At 63.0% G+C, this 23,262-nt stretch overlaps 1 protein-coding gene across 6 annotated transcripts in view; it reads right to left on the bottom strand.

Moving 5' to 3' along the window:
• KIF1A (kinesin family member 1A) overlaps positions 1-23,262 on the bottom strand; it is a 95,291-nt gene that overhangs the window by 10,461 nt on the left and 61,568 nt on the right. For 3 of the 6 annotated variants that reach the window (XM_026491078.4, XM_044381638.3, XM_044381633.3), the window contains 13 exons: positions 19,434-19,552; positions 17,194-17,279; positions 16,206-16,344; positions 15,842-16,013; positions 15,621-15,711; positions 14,068-14,186; positions 13,004-13,059; positions 12,762-12,870; positions 12,507-12,573; positions 12,330-12,414; positions 10,001-10,106; positions 7,448-7,474; positions 671-785 (listed from right to left, as the gene is read on the bottom strand). In XM_026491078.4, the coding sequence (XP_026346863.1) occupies positions 671-785; positions 7,448-7,474; positions 10,001-10,106; positions 12,330-12,414; positions 12,507-12,573; positions 12,762-12,870; positions 13,004-13,059; positions 14,068-14,186; positions 15,621-15,711; positions 15,842-16,013; positions 16,206-16,344; positions 17,194-17,279; positions 19,434-19,552 (1,291 nt within the window). The remainder of the gene's footprint in view (positions 1-670; positions 786-7,447; positions 7,475-10,000; positions 10,107-12,329; positions 12,415-12,506; positions 12,574-12,761; positions 12,871-13,003; positions 13,060-14,067; positions 14,187-15,620; positions 15,712-15,841; positions 16,014-16,205; positions 16,345-17,193; positions 17,280-19,433; positions 19,553-23,262) is intronic. The other 3 variants (XM_026491089.4, XM_044381640.3, XM_044381635.3) reach the window with 1 other exon arrangement.

Raw genomic sequence — 23,262 nt, forward strand, 5'->3', positions numbered from 1 at the left:
CACAGGCCCCAGCTGCCTCGCCATGGGATCAGGCCACACACTCCCGGAAACGCCTGTGAGGATCAAAGCAGATCCTGGCTCCGCACCCACATTCCCCTCTCGGTGACTTCCCAGGGTGCTGACGGACTATGTCTTGCTCAGCTGGCTCTTTTGTTTTCCCGAAGCTCAACAGCACCCCACAAAGCCCGTGTGGCTCGGGGCCTTACTGGGGAAGAGCCCTGGCAGCGTCTCCCCAACAAACCACCATCCCAAGAGGCAGTCAGGTGGGTGCCCCCATCACAGCTGGAGCTGCAGGCTCAGAGGGGGTGGGTGCCTTGTCTCCCGCGTGCCACCGGCTGCCAACCCTGATCGTCCTAACTCCTCAGTTCTGCACCCAGCTAGCCATGCCCATGCTCCCCCCCCCCCCGGGGGTGGGGTTGGCAGGCTCTGTTTTCAGCCCAGCTGGAGTGCGCATGCAGCCATCCTGCAGCCAGAGGGCAAAGCCGCACCCTGAAGGTGGCGGGAGGGGGTCACTGTGAGCCGCACCGTGGAAAGTAGCGGACTGAACAGGGACTTGACAAGTCCTCTGAGAAGACAGTAGGATCATCTGGGGCTGTCCAGGGCCACCAAGCCCCTCACTGCCCCTTGGCAAGCAGCTCGGGCTTGGGGGATGGCAACTTCGGGGTCTCACCTCGACGTACGCCGAGAGAGTCATGTAAATCTTCTCTCGGTACGGGGTGACCCGGTTGAGCAGGAGAGAGTTGTGCATGGAGCTGTCCCACGCAGCCTCAAACTGGTAAAAGGTCCTGGAAGGAAGCAGAGACCAGGTAAAACACGGTGGCACACGGGCCGCACCTGTGGGCCGGGGACATGCAGACAGACAGACATGGAGAGAGACGTGTGGGCCGCCGCAGGGAGAGCTGCCCAGGCGGTGTGGAGAACAGGCTCCTCCTTACTCGGACTGGTGGGGGGGGGGTCCCCTGTGCATGGATGGGTAGGACAGCCCACAGCGCTGGTGCTGAGGCAGGAATGGGAGGGGGGCAGAGAGGGCGGGGGAGGGAGGGAGGCAAGTGGTCTGGGACATAGCAACAAAGGGGAAGAGAGGGAGGGAGAAGAGAGGAGGTGGAGGCAACAGAGGGGTGAGAGATGGGGAGAGGGCAGAATGGGGACCGCCCCTCCTGCCCTGTCTGAGTAAGGAGGGTCCAACCTGCCCGGGCTTGCCAAAATCCTCTATGGCCCTTCTCCTCCCCTCGAGGGAGGATGCTTGGAGTGGAAGCAGGGGTGGCCCCTGGCAGACGGCATCACCCCCCATCCTACGCCCCCTGCAGCCAGACTTCTCTCCATTTAGCACGGAGCAGGTGGTGGGCTCTTCCCCCTGTCCCCATCTCTAACCCGGGAAGAAAGTGAGCAGAGCAGAGCAGAAGCCCGTGGCCCAGAATCCCCTGTGAGGGCAGCTTAAGCTGTCCCTAGGAGGCCAGGATGTTAGAATCTTCAGGGGCCTCCACTTTGGAGCAGGCTTTCCTAGTCAACCACCCGACGGCAGAGCTCCTAGACTCTTGCTTAGGCTGGGTGCGCGTCTGAGGATCCTATCTGAGGTGGGGAATTTGCCTCGATCCACAGTGTGGCCGCTGTGCGAGCCCCGGCAACACCGCGCAGCGCCCAGCTGCACCCCGTTTCCATCCAAGCATCCTCAAAGACACGGCTGAGACACACGTCAGCACAGACTGCGGACAGCGGCACGCGCCCCGGCGCGGCCAGCCCCCTCCTGAGAGGCCGGCCCGGCCCACGAGTGCGGAGGGCGGCCAGGAGGCACAAGGCCACGCTGGGGCACGGCCCATGCCGCGGCCTCCTGGCTCTCCAGGGCACACTGCAGGGGTGCGGGGTGAAGCAGCGGGACGGGGCAGGGCCGCTGTCACATACACGTCACCAAGGACAACGATCCAGAGGAAGGGCCGTGAGGACAGCAGGGTGGCCAGACTGGCAGAGAGCACGGGGAGAAAGGAAATCGAAAAGCAGAAGAGGACAGAGCAAGCGAGTGCGGAAGGGAAACGTGAGCTGTACCTAGCATCATTTCCGAATGAAACGCTAGAGGTGGCGGCAGCCGGGACACACACGTACACACAGAAGAGATGGACACGTCAGAACGAGCGCCGTTACACGGCGGCCGGGTGCAAGCTAACCGACAGTGAGCTGGGTGTGCGCTGCGACCGCCGGCCGCCAGGCGGCTCACAGGGCAGCGGGGGCGGGGGGGCTCTCTGACCCCCGGCCCCCGCGTCCTTAGCCAGAGCTTCAGGTCCATGCCCGGCGGGACCAGGTGGCTACCCATGGACCTGTGACCGACCCCTAGAGGGACGCCCTCCGTCCCAGGGGCCCCCTAACACCCCAGGCCCCCAGAGCCGGAGGTCCACTGCAGCCTGGCCTGGACAAATGCCGCAGCACAGCCGCATGACCTCGGGCTGTCAGCAGACACCTCTGTCCCCTGCTTCCTGGACAAACCACTGGCAGTCACCATCCCTGCCTCATGGGGATGTCCTGCAGGATGCAGGAGCTAGTCCGAGGTGCTGAGGGCAGGGCCCAGGGGGCACTATTCCTACCAATTCTTGTTACTAGTCCTCACCTCCAAAAGGCCCTGACCACACACTGGGGAAGGCTAACCCGAGGGTCCCCTACCCTGGTCAGCCAGCCAGCCCCAAACCCTCCAGCCTGGCGCAAAGGCTCGCCTTGCTGCTGTCCCTTCTGTCCACCTGCCTCCCATGTCGCTAAAAGATGCTGCTGGCTTCTAACCCAGTGCCAGTGCTCTGGGGACCAGCAGGACTCCCCCACATCAACGTGCACTCTGTGTGTCCTTCGGGAAGAACCGGCCCTTCCAGGGCAGGCTCCTACTCGGACACCAAGGGCTGGGTCCCCATCTCGTCTGGAGCCCCTCACGCTTGGGTGGGACACACCAAAGGAGACAGAACCAGCTCAGTCAGGCCAGCCAAAACCCCAGGGCTTAGCCAGGGGCCTTGCCCCAGGACCAGATGGACTCTGCCAGAACTGGCCAGGGCCGTAAGGAGAAATGAACCCACCCGCACATGAGGCTCACTCACTGAGGCCCCCGGAGACACTCTCGGCCAAGAGGCCCTCAGTAAGTTAGGATGTGGCTTTTGCTCTGATGAGACTCCAGTAACCCTGAATCTCTCCAAAAACCCAAACCTGTGGGTCTCATGTGTGAGGTGGAGTAGGGCGGTGGGTGGGGGCCCTCTTGGGCCCCTGTCCACAGCCAAGGATGGCACTTTTCACTGCACCATTCCCCAGGTGCCAAGATGGCCAGGGTCAGACCTGGCACAGCCAAGATGCTACCCACAGACTGTTTCCAAACCACTGTCAGCCCCCAGCCCCGGCAGCCTCCTGCAGAACAGGCCCTTGGCCTACAGTCAGCCGTGCCTCCACACGGTCATGGGTGCCAGCCCCTGGAGCCCCAAGCAGGAAGGGTCCTCAACAATTTCCCAAGCCCCTGCCCCTGAAGCCTCTGCAGAGGGAGGTCTTGCCAGACGCCAGCAGATGTGCTTGGGGTGGGGGGAACTGGCAGAGCGGCAGCTCGCCCAGGTGGGACCTACACAGCCACGGAGGGCGCCGAGCCTGCAGGACATAGCACGGGACCGCTGATCGCTGCCCTCCAGTCCCCAGAGAGCCAGAGAGAGAGCCAGGGGTACCATACCAGGAACCCCACTTGTGAGCAGGCACAGGACAGTCGGGATCTCTCTGGGCATCAGGTCACCCCAGGAAGAGGGCCCCATGCTCCACAACGCCCCTCACTCCAACCCTACTGGACATCCAGCCGGTCCCCCAGACATAGCTCTAAAGGGAAATGTGCAGCCAGACGTGGGGTCCCCGGACCCGAAGCATCAGCACCACTCGGGAACACTACCTGGCCAGCAGTGCAGAGACTCTCAGACCCACAGGGGTAGGAAAACTGGTAGGGGCCCCCTCGCGAGCAGAGCCCCTGGGCTCACAGTGGTGCTTCACCACGGTCTTGGCCCACACCACCATCCTGCGGACCCTTCAGATCCAGACCTCTGTCAGACCAGGACTCGTAGTGAAGCCCTGCCCACAGCTTCCAGTCCTTAGCCCTTCTCCGAGACTCACTGCAGCAGGCAGGGTACGGCTTGCCCCACGGCAGAGCCCTAGGGGTTCCTGCAGGACCTTCCCTCTGGAAGGAAAACGCCCTCCTGCACAATTCCTTCTGCAGCCGACTGCGGGGCTGGGGACAGAGGCACCCTGCCCCCGAGCCACCACCGGGAGCTTCCAGCCACCATCTTGCCTCTGACCAGCTGGAGCAGGTGGGGGGCCTGTGCTGATTCCCCCCAGCCACAGGGCTTGGACAGCAGGGGCCCAAAAATAGGACCACCCCCGACTCAGCTCCGGGACATAGAGCTTGATTCCCAAACAAGTGAGGACCCACATGGGGAAAACTGAAAATGCATTAAAAAGTTTTGCTGACAAAGAAAATTTCATAGTCTGTAAAATGTTTTTTCCATGTCGATTCTTGCTCCAAAAGCATCAGTGGCCACCCCAGCCACAACAGTGGCGGGTGTTTCGTGTCCCCTTGGATTGTGACACGGGAGCCCCCGCGTTTGCCCAGCCTGATCTAACGGGCTGTGCGCCCACACGTATCCCCGCGGAGCTCAGGAGGGGCAGGTCCTTGTCTCAGCCGGCTGCCAGGTAGGGGCAGAGGGCCACCCCCCATGACATGCGGTGCCTGGTCGTTCCGCATGGGACTCTGACACGCTGACTGCACACGGCCTATCAATGCACATTTAGACAACTGTGTCACAGCCACGGTGGGTTAATGGCCAGGTCAGGTGGGCATCCTGATGCAAACGGGTTTGTTGAGAATCTGAAAATTAAACCCCATGCTCGGCATGATCCCACAGCTAAGAGCAGGGGAATGGGATTCTGCTGTGCCCATTTCAGACCCGTGCACGGATCAGCGGTGTCACCCACTGCGCAGTTCGAGCGTCCTCAGACCAGAAGGGAATGCAGAAATAAGAGGATTAAGGGACCAAGGAGGTGAGGAGGTGAGGGGGTGAGGGGATAAGGGATAAAGGGGTGAGGGAATGAAGGGGTTAGGGGATAAGGGGGTAAGGGGACAAGGGGGTGAGGGGACAAGGGGGTGAGAGGATGAGGGGGTGAGGGTAAGTGGTTAGGAGTGAAGGGTGAAGGACTGACAGGTGAGGGGTGAGGGGATGAGAGTAAGTGGTTAGGGGTGAGGAGATAAGGGGTGAGAAATCAGGGGATGAGGGGGTTAGGGTAGTGGTTAGGGGTGAGGGGTGAAGGACTGACAGGTGAGGGGTGAGGGGATGAGGGGGAGAATGACCACATGACCCACATTTATATAGTTGTGTGCAGGCTGCCCAGCTAAGAGCTTTTCACGTATCATCTCATTTCTGTCACAGCAACTTCAAGCAGGGGCTAAATTATTCCTTCTGAGGGGGAAGGGAAAGGAGGTTCCAGAAGCTTCTGCCACCTGTCCACACTGACATAGCCATCCAAGGGCCCTGACAGCCAGGGGCACAGCCAGGCTGTCCCAGGTCCCTGCCCCACTCCGCACATCTGCAATAGGACCCTCCCTGCGCCCCCCCCACCCGTCCGCGAGTTCCCAGGACCGCCTGCAAGGTGGCTTCCTGCCCCACAGGGCTAGGCCCCGTGAAGGAGGCTTGGGGCTCTGACCCCCATTTCTCCTAAGTGCCCTGGGCCTCCTCTTTCAGGCCAAGCCCACTGGGGCCAATGGGCCCTCATCTGGAACTGGGGGTCTGGGACCCCTGCTCAGATGCAGGGGTGAGGGCCTCATGAAGTTGGGGGGCCGAGAAGGAAAATTGGTTCCCATTCCTTCCCGGTGTTCCTCCTGGCCACACTGTATTATCCCCACTTTACCCAGGAGCTTCCTAGGGGCATGCGTTGCAGGCATGGGGTGGGGGCGTCCAGGACCCGCGAGCACCCCTCTATCTTACCGAGCTGGCTATGGAAATGCAAACTGGGGCGAAACATCCACACACCCCCAAGCAATCACACTGATGGGCCTGAGGCTTCCACTTATCAAGGAAACAGCCCCCGACGTGGGTCCTGTCCAGCCGATGCATCCGAGCAAGGGGCTTCCGGCCCAGAGCCTTCTGAGAGCAGGACGCCGGCCTCGGCCAGCCCAGTAACCTGCCAGCCTCCTCCAGCAAGCCCGCCCACTGTCCAGAGAGGCAGGTCCCTGCTCGGGCCCTACACGGCTGTGCCCCCCGTTTGGGAGCAGCCCCTTCCAGCCGTGTTCCCTTGACAGGGACCCCAGGGAGGGCGTGCAGCAGCCTCTGGAAACACGTGTCCACCACGCAGGTGCACAAGCACACGTGCCTTTGGGGTCACACCAGCAGGAGCCACAGCCTGCCGCTGCTCCACGGGGCCCAGGGCACATCCACAGTGACCATCACAGCCACGACTCCATCATGCCACGCACCCACCCCTGCCCCACTCCAGGCAGCTTAAAGGCTCAAACATTTGTTGGAAGCCTTCTGAATGTTCACTTCATCTTTCAAAACAGCTGACCTGCAGGACCACCACCACGGAGCTCTGACCACAATCCACAGGACCCAGAAGGAGATGACCTTGACCCTCTGCTCAGAACGGACTCAAGTCTCACAGACGGTCTTGATTAGGGACTTTGGCCATCCACACTGAGGGCCTCACTGACCCGTGCACCCAGCGGGCACAGGCAGGGGCCCCTCTCAAGTCGGGGAGGCATTCCCCTGCCCGGGAGACCCTGCCTCCGAGGGGTTTGGACCTGGGACTACCCCAGTGAGTCCAGAAACCTACTGGGCCCTTCACAGCTTTACTGCCCACCTGCTTCCATAAAGGGTGCGTGGGGGCCGAGGCCCAGAGTGCAGCTAGAGCCCCCAGCCCGGCCAGGCGAGGAGCTGACACTCAGGACTGGAAGGTACAGAGCATGGAGGGTCCCTGGCAGGGCTGGCTCTCATCTGCCCTCCCGTCCTGGGCCCACCACAGCCCCTCCCTCCCTCTTTTCTCTTCCACCTTACAGGGAGTGGGGCTGGCGCAGCCAAAGGCAGTCTGGCCGGCCAGCCAGCATGCGGGGGGCACCTGCTCCCGCTCCGGCGGGGGTGCGGTCAGCATGGGGCGGGCAAGGCTCGGGGGCGGGAGCAGGAGGCCAGCCAGTGTCTGTGGAGGGGCAGGAGACTACCAAAGCAGCCAAAATCAAGAGTACGGGCAGAAGGGACTCAGCCAAGAGGGGGAAGGGTGGGGGTGGGGAGAGGAAGCAACAACGAAAATCAAAAAAGTATTCCAAGGAGATAAAACTCAAGAAGATAGAGAAACAGGAGGGAAAGGGGAGCGAGTGTAGAAGAAATCCAAAAAGCTGAAATTAAATGTCAGGGCTGTAGGGCTGGGGAAGGAGAGAGGCCAAAATAAAACCAAGGGGCACAAATGATACCTAGGCATGTCCGAATCAAGAAACTGCCTGCAAAACACAAACAATTATAGGTTAGTGAGGGTGGGACGGCAGGGCAGCGGGGCGGTGGGACGGCAGGGCAGCGGGGCAGCGGGGCAGCGGCAGCGAGGGGAGGGGCAGCGCGGAGAGAAGCTGTCCGCGGCAACAGGCCCACTCGGAGCTGGGGAAGTCGCAAAGCATGGGACCTTGGAGCAGGAGGAGGCCAAGGCCAAGGCCGTGGCAAAGCGTGTGCACAGCCTGCACCCCTCAACCTAGGCCTGGGGTCTCTGAGCCTCAGCGCCTGTGGGGGGAGAAGGGCCCATTTCAAAGCTCTGAGGACATTAGCCAGGGTCCGGGAAAAGGAAGGTTCTGGGGAGGGGGAGCCTGTTGGCTTGACCCACCAAGCCTCCGAATGGCACCTGCCTGGGGCCACCAGGTGTGGGGATCCCCAAGATTTTTCTGGGGCAAGGCTGGGGGGTCAGAGCTGTCCTGGGGCTGTACCAGCATGGGCAGGAGCCAAGCCTGAGGCCAGAGCAGCTATGGGCAAGGTCTACGGTCCCGCCCCATGGACGGGCCTTCCTCTACCCTTGGCCCAGGGCAGCCTTGACCTCAGACACAGGGCCGACTGACCCCAGAGCTGCCCTGAAGAAGCCTCACTTCCCACACCCCCCAGGATGCAGAACCAAAGCTCCGTCAGTGAAGGGGCCTCAGGCCTCTAGGAACAGGGGTGGCCCTGCTTAGCCAAGCGCTGCTGACCCGAGGCCCAGCCAGGAGCCAGAGCCTCCTAAGCTACCCAGGACTCAGCCCAGAACCAAGGCCCCTGAGGGTCTCCCCAGCATCCGGGCCGGTGGGACAAAGGGAAGACTCAGGGACACGGTCCTCCGAATAGGGAGACCACATGGGGCAGGAGCCTCAGAAGGAAAATACCCACCCCACCCACTTGGTTTTTGCCCCCTACTCCCTTTCTGCCCCAAGAATCGAGAAGTTGCTGGGGCAAAGGAAGGGTCTGAGGCTTCTCAGCAGGGCAGATCCCTCCCAGGGCCATCCTCCACTCTGGGGTCCCAGTCCCCACATCCCTGAAGGCAGCCCCCATGTAGGTGGGCGCCAGGCCTCCTCTGATGCCTTCTCGTGGTCAGAGGACCCCCTCAGCTGGCTCACCCCACGGTGCCCCCCAGCTTCCCACTCTCCCAGGGGCAACCCCAGCCTGCTCTTCGCAGAGCCAGCTCCACACAAAAGACCTCTTGGTACTCTGCACCCCAACTTCTCCCTTCCCGGGGCATGAGTACAGGGGACTTTCTTCTGGAAGGTTTCTGGGCAGGGCTGGACCAGAGTCACAGCTGTCCCTTTCGGGTCTCTGACTGCTAGCCCCCCAGCTGCCCACACGGGGGGATGCTTCCCTTACAGCCCACTGCCCAGGGTGTCCATGACAAACCCAGGCTCCACCAGGGCCCAGGAGTCAGAAGGACAGGACGTGATGTCCCAGGACCCTTTGCCCTTATGGGTCCCAGCTTTCCTTGCAAGTGTGGGGTCCCCCAGTACCCTCCGAGCACACCCAGCCCTCAAAGATGTTTTTTCCTACACACACTGTCAGAGGGACCTGTGAAGACAGCCAGAGCGTGAGCTCCAAGGGTCAGCTCTCAGCGTCTGCCTCCAGGCCGCGTCTGCCCTTGGGAGAGCCATCCAGGACCCCAGAACCCCCCGTCATTTCCCCAAGCCCCTAGAGAGCAGCATCTCTGACACAGCCAAGCCCACGTCCCCACCAAGAGGGCAGCTCTCAGCAGTTACAAGCTGCCCACCCCTGGTCAGTTCCCAGATGCCACCCCTCGCACCCCGCCCCAACCCCCGGCAAACCCCAGCAAGGCTGGTTTGTCAGGGGCAGCCGAGGGCATCCCCGGGGGTCTTGCGCACCCCACCCACTGCCCCAGGTGCGGTGGAGCTGGGACTGCCCTGGCTGCCAGGTCTTGGCCATTAACTGCAAGCTGGGAAAGGAACAGCCCAGTGGCAAGGAGCATGTGCCAAGCAGTGCCTGGAGGGCACGCCTCCACCCTGGAGGCCGAACCACTGACCCGTGTGCCCCTGAACCGCCTCCGGGACCCCCAGCCTGAGGACCCATGCCAGAGGCCCAGACCACCCATAGCAGTGTGGCCGGGGACATTCGGGCCTGCTTGTCTGCTCACCACCCCTGTTGCCCTCCCCCCAGCGCCCGCCTCCCTGAAACTCCTGAGGACAGAACCCAGCTCATCCATCCTCAACTCCCACTGCCCCTCCGGCAGGTGACCGAATGAACAGGCTGGACGAATGTGTGAGCCAGTGATGGGACAACATGCAGACAAACATACCAAAGGGACTTCAAGGCCACGAGTCTCCCCTCCCAGCACCCGTTCCGGCGGTGTCAGAAAGGAAGGTCCAAAAGTTTTGAGGCTGGACGTATCCTAGACCTTCCAAGGCCAGGTTAGCTGTGGGCGTGGTGGGCTGAGGACACACCCCGGGTCCTGACCTGGACCCTCTCTCCAGGGAGCTGGGAACAGAACCCACTGCCGCTCCGAGGGGACTCACCGGTCATCCTGGGCCGGGTGGATGTAATCGGAGGACAGGATGTTGAGGGACAAGATGTTGGGGTCGATCAGGGACTCATCAGTTTCAGGTGTGTTTCGGATCCGACCTACAGGAAGAGCCACAGTGCAGTCAGCTCCTGGGAGGACAGGTGGGGTGCTGGGTCCCTGCCTGGGCTGGCGCTCCAAAACCGTGAAGCCACATCAGGGAACCGACTCCCTGCGTGCCCACAAGAGCACCAGACAGGCAGCTGCAGCAGTGTCTCTGCCAGCCTGGGCGTCGGCACTGAGCAGACCACCCTGCCATCGTTCCTCCCACAATCTCAGTTTCTAGTTTCTCGGCCATAAATAACTCTCTCGGAATGTCTGTCTCTCTTGCACCCAACTGATGGGTTCTAACGACCCAACCTAGAATGCACGGGCCCTTGCTGGGAAAGGAAGATAAGATTTCTCCTTATCTTAGCAAGATAAGGAGAAATGTTCCCTCTTCTCTTTATACTAGAAGGAAGGGAGGGAGGGAGGAGGGAAGGGGGGAAGGACCATCTGTGCCATAAATCTCTCTGCAGGGCACACTTTCAGCCGAGCCCCCGAAGACGCCCCCCCGGGACGGCGGTCCTGTCTAGGGAAGACACCACGACGGCTGTGAGTCAGGAACCCTGCGGGTGGCTTTGTGCGTTGTTTCTTGCCCTGGTGGTGTTAGACTACCAGAACACTCCGCTTCTTCAAGGAAGAAACACATACTAAATCTTCTCCTTTAGGGACAGGAAGCACTGGCCTTCCATTCCCCATACACAGAGGTGAGGCAGAGCCCAGCACCCGGCCAGGACTCTGTGTCCATGCATACTGGAGCTGCCTGCCTCACCTCCTAGAGTCTTCTTGCAACATTCAGGTTCTGGGAGAAGGCAGGTGTGGGCTCCCCCAAAACTACTCCCAGGGTGTGCCCCCCATGGCTGGAGGTGGAGTGCCCCGCAGCTCAGCTGTAGCAAGAAAGCTCGCTACAGTGCCAGCCTCACCCCTCCTCAGCCCCTGGGCACGTACGTCAGCAGTGGCTCTCTGCCCATTCAGTGCGGCCAGCGCTCTGCCAGCAAATGTGATGCCCGGGAGCCCCGGTCAGGCAGAGACGGCCCCTCGCAGGTCTGTTTGGTTTAGGAGGCCCAGAGAGGCAGAACCCAGACACCCCAACCTGCAGTGGGGCCCTGGTGTTCACGCCGGCATCTCCCCACATCCTTTCAACAGCACCCCTCCTCTGCCCACACACGCGACAAACGTCTGTCTGCGTTCGGTCCGTGCGCTGGCTGGCGCGGACTTCATCTTTGTCTTTAAGTCAATTCCCCAAACTTACCCTAAACAACATCTAAGATGAGGATTTGCTAGCTTGCTCCAGCCTTTTAGCATGTATGTGAAAATACATACAACATGTCTAAAATAAAAGCATTTGTCCTGGACCCCCAGCAGCTCAGGGCCCCTAGTCCTGCACTTTGGGGCTCAGCACGATGGGTCTCCTGGTGGCATCCCTGCAATTGCACCCTCAGGGACCCCCTACGAGCCCCACGGACATCACCCTCCTGCCGCTGCCCTCCTGGCCACAGAAAGGCCGGGAAGGGGCTTCCGGAGGGATCCATCAGCTCCAGAGCAGGGGCGGGGAGGGACGGACAGCTGTTCGTGCCCTTGAATGGAAACTGGGAAGACAAACTCTTTACAGCTTGTTTCTAGTAGACCGAAGAGTTCAGAGTGTGATATTGTTGAAGGAAAACGTCTGAGGTCCGTGGTGACTGCTATGAGTTGAACTGTGTCCCCCACCCCTGCCAAAAAAGGAAGTGTCGAGGTGCTAACCCCCAGGACCTCAGAATGTGACTTTATTTGGACTTAGGGTGTTGGCAGATGTAATTAGCTGAGATGAGGTCAAGCTGAAGTAGATGCCTAATCCAGGTCCTCATAAGAAGAGGCCACGTGATGGGTCCCCAAGCCGAGGAGCGCCAGACAGTCCCCACAAACCACCAGCAGTGGGAAGAGGCAAGGAAGGGCTCTCCCCTCCAGGCTTCAGAGGGAAGCCTGCAGGTCTGTGAGAGGACCCATTGGTGCTGTTTGTGCGAGCACAGCGATTCAACGGAAACTGGGCATCATCACCCTAGCCCAAGCCTTCCTTCCCAGATGAGGGACCGAGGCACAGAGAGGCTCAGTGACTTGGCCAAAGTCACACAGCAACAGAGGCGGGGCTGTGGTTAGAACTCAGGCATCTGGCCTGGACAGAGGGTTGGTGGAGTGGGTGGGGGCCAATGTCTTCCCCCCAGCCCAGCCCCAGCCCCTAAGGCAGCCCCACCCATCTCACTCACCCACGACCAGCTCTCGAACTTCCTTCCAGTGGATGTGGCTGCCGGTCTCATGCAGCAGGGTCACGGTTATCCGTCTCTGGATGCCCTGCCAGGCGCCAGGAGAGAGGAAATGCTCAGATGGCCTGGGGGCCCCACGGCGGGGAGCACAGGCAGGCAGGGGCAGGGAGTGCTTCGCACCTGGTGGAGCAGGAAGGTCCCCATGCATGGCATCCCGCTGCGGTGGTCCACCACTGCAGGAATGTAACTGCAAGAGAGAGATGCGCCCTCAGCCGAAGGGGGAGAACAGGAAAGCAGCCCCTCCCTCTGGCGAGAGGAGGCCCTCCAGTCCACGGAGGCCAGAGTCAGCTGGGCGAGGAGACCTACAGTGCACCACCTCGACCACTCCTGGGGTCCCCCTGGGGGATCCCTGTCCCCAGCAGGCATGGGACTCACTCGCCGTTGGCCTCCAGCTCACAGATCTCGAAGTAGACCAGCAGGTCGTACTTGCAGTGGCAGGGTCCGGGGCAGGGCCGCGCTAGCGTGCTGAGCTTGGTAGCGGGCACTGCAGGATGACAGGAGAGAGGCACCCACTGGTGGGAAACCCCGCCCGCCACGTCCCAGCGGGGATGGGAACGCGTCAGGGCAGCATGGGCACCTTGCTCTCCCAGGGGTGGACTCAGGAGAGCCCCGTGTACCTGGCTTGGACAGCGGCATGACCCTCGGGAAATGGCGGCGCGAGGGCCTCAGGGGGCTGTGGAGAGAGAGGTGCCGGGGTGAGGCGGCTACAGGTGGGGTCCCCGGAACCCTGAGCTGGAGCTGGAGCCAAGGGCAGGGCCTGGCAGAGGGAGCTCAAGGTGCTGCCTGCCCCAAGCCCTGCCTGTCTCCCTGCCTCCCAGGGCCCAGGAAAGCCCCGGGCTCAGGCCCTCACCAGTCCAGATGGGGGAGGAGGGCCCCTGGGGACCCCAGACCCTGCTGGGGCGTGGGTGAGCCCACGAGAACTAGGCGAGGTCAGACTCTGGTTCTCCGTTCAGGGGCTTCCAGGACAGAGCCTCCTTCGGTACCCCAAGGACAGACGAGCCTCGTGGGGCCAGATGCCCTGAACCAGCACCCCCCATGGCCTTTCTCCTTCTCCAGCACCCTGGACGCCTCGCGTAGCTCCGGGTCCCGCAGGACAGCTGAGAGGGGAATGGAGGTGGCAAGAAGCCTATGTCTGCCGTTCTCCCTGCGCCAGGCGGGGGTGGGAACCGCAGAGGGGAAACCCCGGCCCACCCACCCTGCCCCTGTGAGGTCACAGGGGACGAGGGAGATGGACGGATGTTCCCTCACTCCGTCTGGGGTCCAAGGACTCCGGGACACTGGAATCGCTGCGCCCCTACGATGGTGTTCTCCGCAGGGAGCGAGAGCCATCCGCCCCACGTACCACCCCGGCCAAACCCCGCCCAGCCCCTGCTTCCCCGACCCTAAGACTTGGTCCTCAGCCCCTGAGGTCAAGGTGTAGACAGCAATACTCTTTAGGAAACTCGCTACTCAGCCCTGGAGGGACGTCTCTGACTTGCTCTGGGTGCTGTTGACCTTGGGTGACTGGCCACCCCGTCGACAGGGAAGGTGGGCATCGGGAGGCCTGTCTGGGGCAGGGTGGCTTTGCTGGCAGGGAGGGGGAGAAGGCCCGCACCCTGGAGGGCAGCAGGAGGCTGGATGAGAAGGTCTGGGAAGGGCCCTCCCACGCCCCCCCCCCCCGCCCCGCCCCAGGGCTGCTGACCTGAGCACGTCCTTGCAGAGGGGTGGGAACGGATGCTGCTGGTAGTGACCGAAGACCTCAAACACGATGGGCTGGCTCTTGATGTACTCGATGAAGGACTTGGTCACCTCCACTGCAATCTGGCAGGTGAGGAGCACAGGCAGAAGGGTGAGCCCACGCACAGGGGAAGGGGAAGGACAGTCAGGGAGGCAAGTGCTTGGCCTCCACGGAGAACTGGATTGGAGACCCTGGCTAGGCCCGACCTCTGCCCACGAAGGGTTGACGCTCGTCGCCTGGTCCTTCTAGCCCCGCTTCCCCTCCCGTCCCACAGCCAAGGGCCAGACCCCCTAGAGCGCCCTTTCAGAACACCGAGTTCGAGTGGGGACAATGGGCAGGGGCGCCTCTGTGGCCTGCTGTGACCCTTCCTGGGCCCTTGACCACCCATCAAGAGGGATGCGTTGAATTGTGCCCCCCACCCCGGATTTCTGTGTTGCAGTTCTAACACCCAGGACCTGTATTCAGAGATAGGGTCTTTACAGAACTAATCCCAAGTTACAACGAGGCCATCAGGGTGGCCCTAATCCAATGTGACTGTGACCTCATGAAAAGGGTGAGGCCATGACAGCCCACGGAGGACCCCAGAGCCAGGCCAGGGCCTTTGCAGAATCAGGACACAAAGACGGGCACAGAGGGATGACCATGTGAGGACAGAGAGAAGAGGGCATCTACCCACCCAGCAGAGGCCTGGCACAGAGTCTCCCTCACAGTCTCCAAGGAACGACCCTACCCACGCTTGATCTTAGGCTTCCAGCCTCCAGAGCAGAGAGGCAGTCACTTTTTGTTAAGGCCGCCCACTTTGTTCGGGGCGCCCAGGAAATCAGTCCACCAAGCGCGCACACCTTCATGCCTGACCTTGCTTCCCTGGCTGGGAAGCCACTAGCTCCCCATCACCCGGGGCTCAGGATGGGCTGGTCTGGGGGCACTTCCAAGTGTGGGCCCCAGGACTGCTCGGGCCACACACCCACAAGCCCTACTGCCCAGGGTCAGTTTCACACTCCTCGGCAGGCACACGAGGCCTCACCAACCGGCGGCTATCATCACGGTCACGCGATGGCCGCTGGCCAGCTAGCCCCGTTCTCCCGCCTCATGGAGCCACTCCACTCCGAAGCCCCTGCTCTCCTGACAGCCTGGCTGGGGACACGCCCTGCCTGGAGCTTCCCTGACCTCTCCAGGTTGTGTGCGGGCACCCCCGGGGCCCTCTGTGTGCCCTGCCTCTCTGCTTCTTCCCCAACCCCGGCCACAGCCACGCCAGGCACCCCAGAAACCTCATGCTCACATCTGCCCGAGGGTGCCCCCAGTCCCAGGCATAAGCCCACTGAGGCCCCCACTGCCCAGCAACAGCCCACACACCCCCGCCTGGCTCCGAGGCCCTCTGCCCTCACACCCGGGCCCTGCCTAGCTCACAGCTGGGGCTCAGGATGGGGAGAAGGTATGTGCGGTGACTGCAGCCGGGCTCAGCTTTGGGGTGGCCGCATGAAGCCAGAGCCCCGGAGGAGGGGACTCTCGGGACGTACGTTTTGGACATGGTAGAAGCCGAGTGGGGGGCCCCTCCCCGTGTTCTTGAGGGGCTCCGTGGAGAAGGCCTCGTCGTGGCGATGGATGAAGCTATAAAGAGAGAGGAGATGCTCACTGGCCACAGGGGTCTTGGGGTGGGGACCACAGTCTGGCAAGGGTTGCCAGGGCTGGGAAGCCCCCGCCCGCTGTCCCACACTGGGCACGGGGCTCTGGGGCTCACTTGAACTGGCAGAAGATGTCGGCGTATTCGGCGGAGATGCTGGACGCCTGCAGGACGGTCACCCGGAAGGTGAAGGTGCTGCCGAGGCGCAGGTGGTCCAGGGCGGCGTCCAGGGGCCCGTCCAGGGCGGCCTTCTCAGGGCTGTCTAGGAGGAGGCCTTCCGGAGGCGCGGCTGCTGGGAGCCAAGGGCAGAGCAATGTGGCAGGACCTCCGAGGGGCCTAGAGCCCGGGGTCAGGCAAGGAGCCCACACAGCCTCCTCTCCCGGAAAGGTCTCATGGCCTCCCCGGGGAACCCTGGGCGTGGGGGCTGAGCCAAGCGGGGGTGGGCCCGCGCGGCTACAGCGGGCCAGGTGTGGCCACCTACCTGAGCAGGTGTTGTTGTTGACCTCGTCGGCCGAGGGTCCGGCGTCTGCGCCCTGGCCCTGACCTTCCACAATGCGCAGCTCTTCCTGGGAGGTCCCAGAGCGGGACATCCCCACCACCGGGCAGGACTCAGACTGGAACTGAGTGGGTTGGGGGCCAGAGTCAGAGGGAGCCGGCTCAGGGTGAGGCCATGACAGCCCACGGAGGACCCCGGAGCCAGGCCAGGGCCTTTGCGGACCTGTGTTCCAGACCTGCCCCTGCTCAGACGGGCACCCGCCTCCCTCAGCCCGTTTCCTACGCTGCCGTGACCTGTGTCGGCTGCAGAGGGGAAGGGGGGGAACGGTTCAGGCGGAGTGACGGGCAGCTTGGTGGGGACGGGTTAGGAAAGAGCCTTAAGAAGGAGAGGGGAGGAGCCTCCTGTGAGCTAAGCCCTGTCTGGGAGCACGGAGCTGGAGCCTCCCTGTCCCCCACTCCCGGCCAGAGAGCAGAAAGGGGGCGCAGGCTGAAAGCACTGTTTCCTCTGAGTGAGGACCTGGCAGGGCTTTTGGCACTGGTGCAGGGCCAGCCCAGCACCTGACGTCGGGACTGTGTGGAGGGGCCCCCCAGCTCTCACTGGGGTGTCAGGGGAGGGCAAAGATGCTGGTGGAAACAGTGTCCAGGAGAGCAAGCCCGAGAAGGGCAGCTGGGAGGGTAGGGTGGAGGCTTCTTGGCGTCTGGTGGCGCATGCAGCCGTGGGCCAGGTGGAGTAAGCAGGGACAGACCCGGGGAGCCCACGGTCAGGAGACAGACGGACCCCGTGGGTCAGGTCAAGTCAGACAGTGAGAGACTGGGCAAGCCACGAGGCCTGGGGCCTGGGAAGAGGGGCATGGACTCCAGGAGGACCCAGGGCCCACAGGGCATGCCCGGACCCCTCTGCAGAGCTGGCCCCTGGAGTCGGGCTGGAGGCGGGTGGCTGGTGTTGGGTGGCCAAGCTGACCCTTGCGTGGTACCTTTTCAAAATGCTGGTCGTCGAAGGAGATCCTGGCAGTTCCTGACTGCCGGACGCCAGAGCCATAGTCGGGGGCCTCTTCGTCAGCTGAAATGGGAGCAGAGCCGATGGTCAGGGCCCTGCTTGTCCCCCAGGAAGCTTTGGCAGAGCCAGTCTGAGCCACCAGGCACGAGAAGGCACAGGAACCGCGACAGGCTCTGAGCCACGACGGGGATCCCCAACGCCACCCACTGCAGCTCCAGTACAACCAGGACACCATCCCGGGCACACGGACCGCCAGCCTGTGCTGCTCCGGGCCCGAGAGGTGGCCGCAGCCTCAGCGTGGCTGACCCTGACAGGGCTACAAACTCCACATTCTCAAAACCAAACTGTGACCCCTGCCCCTCCACGGAGTCCTGGCCACCCCACCCACCCCCAGACTCAGATGATTCAGCAGAGCCCATCACTAGGCAGAGCCCACTCCATGGGGTCCTCCTGGTTTCACCCCAGAATCACACCTGCCCCTCTCCCAGCACTGTCGCAGGCCCGCACCATCATCCATCTGGACCCTCAACGGCTCCCAAGCACCCCCCACTCAGCTCCCATACCTGCTCCCCACATGCCCCCCACTCCCCTCTCTTCACAGAGTCTTGCGGTTTCCTGCTGCCCCAGGGACACCCACCCCCCTGCCAGACCCGGCTTCTGTCCCCTCCCCAACCCTGACTCCAGCCACTCTGGCTGAACCCCACCCCGGGAGGCCTCTACGACCTTCCTCTTCTGGGGCCCCCGGGGGGACAAACCCTGCAGTGTTCTCAACCCCGGCAGCCCAGGACCTGAGCTCTGCAGAGCTCGGCGCTCAGGGGTCCAACAAGCAGACACGCGCAGGGCAGGTGGGACTTCTGTGACCGCCGGAGCTTTCTGAGCTTGCGGCCTCTCTGCCATAGTGTTAGACAGGGAGTGTCAAGAGTGTCCAAATGCAGACAGGGTCCGCCCATAAGGCAGGCCCCTCAGTGGGACCAGCTCCACCGAGGCTCAGCCTGGTCACAAAGGGCCAAGAGCCCAGGGGAACAGAGCCCCCAAGATTACATGGACAGGGTCCCCTGTGGGGACTGAGGGTGGCACTAAGGGTCCCTAGCGTCCCTGTCCTCTGTCCTCCCCCCGTCAGGATCCTGGGGGTCTTGGCACCACAGCGACATGACTAGGACATGCTACAAAGAGCAGCTAGAAATTGTGGGCCAGTGAGAATTTGGCAAAAGGGTCCCAAAAGTACAACCAAAGCCACCTCAGGTGGCTGGGCCATCCAGGTGGGGTGGGGTGGCATGAGACCATCCGGTGGGGGTGCTCAGGGTCTGAGCAGCCCGGCCCCACCTCGTCTGGGAGACACTCTGCAGTCGGACTCCCCAGGGTGTCCGGGCTGCCAAGGCCATGGGGAGGAGACAGAGCAAGGCCACGGGAGGGGGGCGGGCAAGGGTCAAGAAGGCAGTAGTGGCCTTTAGAGCACGAGCACCGGGCCCCCGGGCCTGCCGCTTCCTGCTCGGATAAGCGTGTTCACAGCTGTGTTCTGGAACGATCTTTAACATGCCTGTTGGGTGGGAAGCTTCACAGGGGATGCCGTTTACAGGGAAGCACACCCAGGCTCGAAGGCCTTTATTCTGGGGCTCTCCTGTCCTGGGACCCTGGCCAGGGCAGAGGGGGCTTAGCAGCAAGAAGGTGTCCACCTCTGCATTGGGGGGCTTGGTCTACAGGCCCACCATGGAGGGAGGGTCCACAGCCTCTGGGGGAAAAGCCAGTTCCCCCAAGGGGTCTGAAGGGGGGGCACAGTAGGGAGTCTGGAGGGAGGCTCTGAGAGCTGCTGTCGGTGGGGGGCGGAGGTCTGAGGTCTGTGCACCTGTGCTGGGCTCAGAGATGCCAGGGAGCTAGGGGAGAGCACCACTGTGCATCTGGCTGGGGTGTGGGCCCACCTGGGGCTGCCTGATGGGAGGGAGGGGGCCCTGAGCTAGAGTGGGCTCAGACAACCCTGGGTTCAGCCTGCACAGTCTCGGGGCGGGGGGGGTGGGGTGGGGGGCGGCAGACCCGAACCGGGAGAGTCTGGAAGGATGGAGCCTGGAGCTGGGCAGCAGGGGCTTCTCCCGGAGTGCCCTCCTGGGCGCCAGCAGCCCGTGTGCCAGCCAGGGGGCTGGAGAAACAGAGAAGGCCAGCAGGTATGCTGGCCACGGCGTGGTGCCCATGGGGACCTCCCACACAGGGCCGCCCCACACGCACCTGAGGTGGCCTGGACAGCCACGCGGAGGAAGCCCTTCACTTCTCCCTTCTCGCTGACGACGGCCACGCGGTGCACCAGGGGGACAGGGTACAGCAGGTTGCTCAGGTACACGAAGGCCCTGGGGGGAGCAGAGCCCAAGGTCAGGGCCTTCCCGGCGTGTGCTGGGAGCAGCGCTGGCGGCAGCACGGCCCGGGCTCACGACACAACACTGCGAAGCAGAGCGAGGCGCAAAGCAGCCAGGGCAGCGAGCAGGCAGGTCGGGCGGGGGCTGTGCTGGGTGGGGGCTGGGTGGGGGGTGGTCCACGGGCTGCAGAGGAGACAGGAGGAGGCAGAGGGACAGAGGAGGAGGAGGGCGTGCGCAGGGCGGGCAGAGAGGAAGTGCGGAGTGGGGCTGGCACAGGGTAAAGCCCGTGGGGCCATACCCGCTGTCTGAGAGCTGAGGAGGGAGGTTTCAGCCTGCTTCAAGGAGGAGGAGGACCTGGGGACCCGGCCAACGCCGAGCTATGACCCTCACGCTGGCACAGATGGCCGGCAGTCCCTCTGCCTCCCGCCCCTTTCCCAGTGACCCCTGGCCTCAGGGCCGCACAGAGGGCTCCTACTGTTTTTATACAGATCGATTCCCTCTCAGACCCTTCCAGGAACACAGCAGGTGGGAGCTCACGGTGTCAGCCAACGGGGCATCACCCCCAGGTCAGTGCCAGGGAAGTTGGCTGAGCAGAGCCCTAAGGACCCCCTAGACTGCACGGCACCGCCTGGTGAGCCCCTGTCAGCCTCCCACAGAGTGCCCAGGGCCCTTCCCATCCGAGCAGCTCAGCTGTGCACCTGGCCAGTGGCAGGACGGGCTGGGTAGTGGCCACGTCACCCAGGAGTCTGCCCAATTCCCTGAGCTAGCCAGTGTGCAGAGGTCACTCGGACAGCCAGGAGGACCAAGAGGACCCTGGAAGACCCGGGCCACCCAGCCAGGTGTGCGGGCAGATGTAGAGCACAGTGCCTCCTTGGTCAGGGGCGCCCTTCCCAGGGGGACTCCCGGCACAGGACAGGCAGGCCCACGCGAGCCCAGTCCTGGTGAGAACCTGCAGCTGTGCTCATACTTCAAAACAGGACCCGCCCCCACCCTGCCCTCCCCTCCAGGCACAGAGGGATGGGCAGTTCCTGCTGCAGCCCAGGGGCACAGCCTTCAACAGCCCTGAGCTCCCAGGATCTTGGGGCGGCTGGGGGGGGTCCCAGGGGAGGATCCAGCTTGGGCAAGGATGGGCAGGATCTGGACACAGAAGGGTAGGAGGTATGGGGGAGCAGGTGCAGAGGCGGGGGTAGGGAGGCCCAGGGCCTCAGCCGGGGAGAACCGTGGAGGTGCAGAAGCAAGAGCGACAGTGGGGGCGGAGGTGGTGATGGGGAGGTGGGAGAGGGAAGGTCGCAGTCTGCAGGCCAGGTGGGTACTGGCACCTGGGTGCATGGCCCAGGGTGGAGCTGGGAGGAGAAGGGAAAGAGGTGTCACTGCCCCTCTCGCCTTGCTCAGAGGTCAGACACCACCCAGGCTGAGCCACTGGCCTCACCCCACACCTGAGCTCCTAAAGGACCCCCCTACAACTGCAGGCATGGGCTGGGGGCATTCCCCAAGGGCCCCAATTCCAGGCCCTGGTGCCCCCTCACCCCCACTCCTGCTGGCGCTTCACCCACAGAAGGTCAGAATCCTGAGCACCACCTGGCTCATCTCAGATGCATTGGTTCTACCCCAAATGTCTCTCTGGAGTGCCAGCCACCCTTCTGCTTCCCCCACGGCCCCCACAGCAGCCGGAGGAGACTTGGGGCTCCAACCAGACTCCCACACACCCTCGGTGCTGGCCAAGCCCTGCCGTCCAGCCACCTCCTCTGTCCTGGGACACCCCAGGCGCGCTCTGCTCCCAGCCCCCACACCATATAACTCCTCATGGCCAACTGTTCGTCTGACTCAACAGTGGGACTGTCTCTGCTAACGGTCTTTTGCTTCCTGGGAACCCTCCAGACCAACACAGGCTCCAGCTAGAGGAAAAGGCTGTACCGTCCCTAGGGCGTTGAGTGTCACCCTGAGTGTCTGCCCCGGATGGCTTCCCAGAGCCCCTCTCTTCCCCAGCAAAGTGCCCTCTCTGAGAATACCCTGGAGGAGGACTGTTCCAAGGGAACTCACTGTCCTTTTCGGGAATTCACTGAAGGGCAGGCGTGTTGCTGGATGGTGCGGGCATCTCTGCCTGGCTAGGGCAGGGGTGGGGGCTCTGCTGCCCCTAACCACCCACCAAGATGAGGTATGGGAAAGGCTGGCAGAAGCCAGCCCCCGCCCTGGTCACAAAAGGAAACCAAGGCTCAGGGAGCAGAAGCCCCTTGCTTTAGCAGCACCAGGCACCCAGCTGATGGACTGGCCAGGGCTGGCTGCTGGGCCTCTCCCAGCACCCACCATGGGATGGGGATGATGGTGGCCTGCCCTCTCTGGGCCCCTGGAATCCTGGCCAAGGGCCTTTGCTTGAAATTGGGGGGCGTGTGAGGAGGACAGCCACGAACGGGGCAAGGCCTTGAGGCCCAGAAGGGAACGTGGAGGCAGCCTAGGATTCAGGCTGCAGGAACAGGCCCAGACCCTGCTGTACCTGCTTGGCTGGGGCCCAGCTGGCCATCCCACCATGCTGGAGAGCTAACAGGACTGAGCAGGATAGCCCCGAGCTTCAGGGTCCTCAAGTCAGCCCCCGCCCCACCTCCCAGAGCAGGGCCCCGTTCCTGGGACAGGGCCCACAATGGGAAGCCCCGTGTTGGGAGGCAGAGAGGCACTGAGGAGGCTCCCAGGGACCCCAGGCACAGATGGGGTTGCAGCCTGCCCACCCTCATCTATACTCTGCAGGGAATCAACAGGAGGGCCCTCAGAAGCAGGGGGACACCTCCCACTGGGAGACAGGTGGGGGCACCGTGCCTGGCATTAGGGTCCTTAATCAGTAGAGCTTCCTGGAAGAAGAGCTTAAGGGCTGACCAGAGCCACCCAGCCAGGAGGTGAGCCAGGTTCAGGCCACCACAGAGCCCCTGGCCCGGGGCTGCCTTCCTAGAAGGCTCAGGGGGTTGGCTCTGGGCGTGCAGGGCTCTGGGATCCCCCAGAGTGTGACTCACAGCACCCCAGAGGTGACCCCTACCCCCTTCTGAGCTCACAGGGTCCATGGCCACCCGCTTCCTGACGCTCCTCCCCCATCCCTCATGAAGGCCACAGCGGAGACCGAGGCAGAGGGCAGGGTCGGGTCCAGGTCAGGCGGCAAGGTGTGTGTGGGGGGGCGCCCAGTTCCCTCCTTAAGGCCTCGCTTCACAAAACCCACTGTGCTCTTCCAGAGTGGACGCTCTCTCCACGTCGCCCCCCGTGGGCTCAAGAACTTGTAGCACGGTGCAGATCCCGGGCTCCCACAAACCAGACGTGGCCTGGGCCGCTCGTGACCCCAAGGCCCAAATCATCCCTTCGGCAGCCCACGGATGGAAAAGCCGTGATGCAATCCTAGCTGCGCACTGCGGCCCGAGCTGACTGGGGGCCGGCACCGACATGGCGGGGCCGCAGCACGCCTACAGCTCGCCACTTCCCAGACGCCCACTGTTCACATCTCGGCAGCAGACGCGGGGCTGCCCTAACCCCCAACACGTCTTAGTTCAGCTGCCTGCATTGTCCTCTCCTAGGCGTGCGTCCAAGACGGCACATTAGAGCTGGGGCACCAGGGCGTTAGGACCCCTCCACAGATTAACACAACACAGAAAGGAAGGCGCTCGGGGCTGGGGTTTAAACCCACAGGCTGGCTCCTCTCCAGCTCCAACGGATGCAGACGCCACGCTCCG

Source organism: Ursus arctos, unplaced genomic scaffold, assembly GCF_023065955.2.
Source record: "Ursus arctos isolate Adak ecotype North America unplaced genomic scaffold, UrsArc2.0 scaffold_1, whole genome shotgun sequence".
Lineage (NCBI taxonomy): Eukaryota > Metazoa > Chordata > Mammalia > Carnivora > Ursidae > Ursus > Ursus arctos.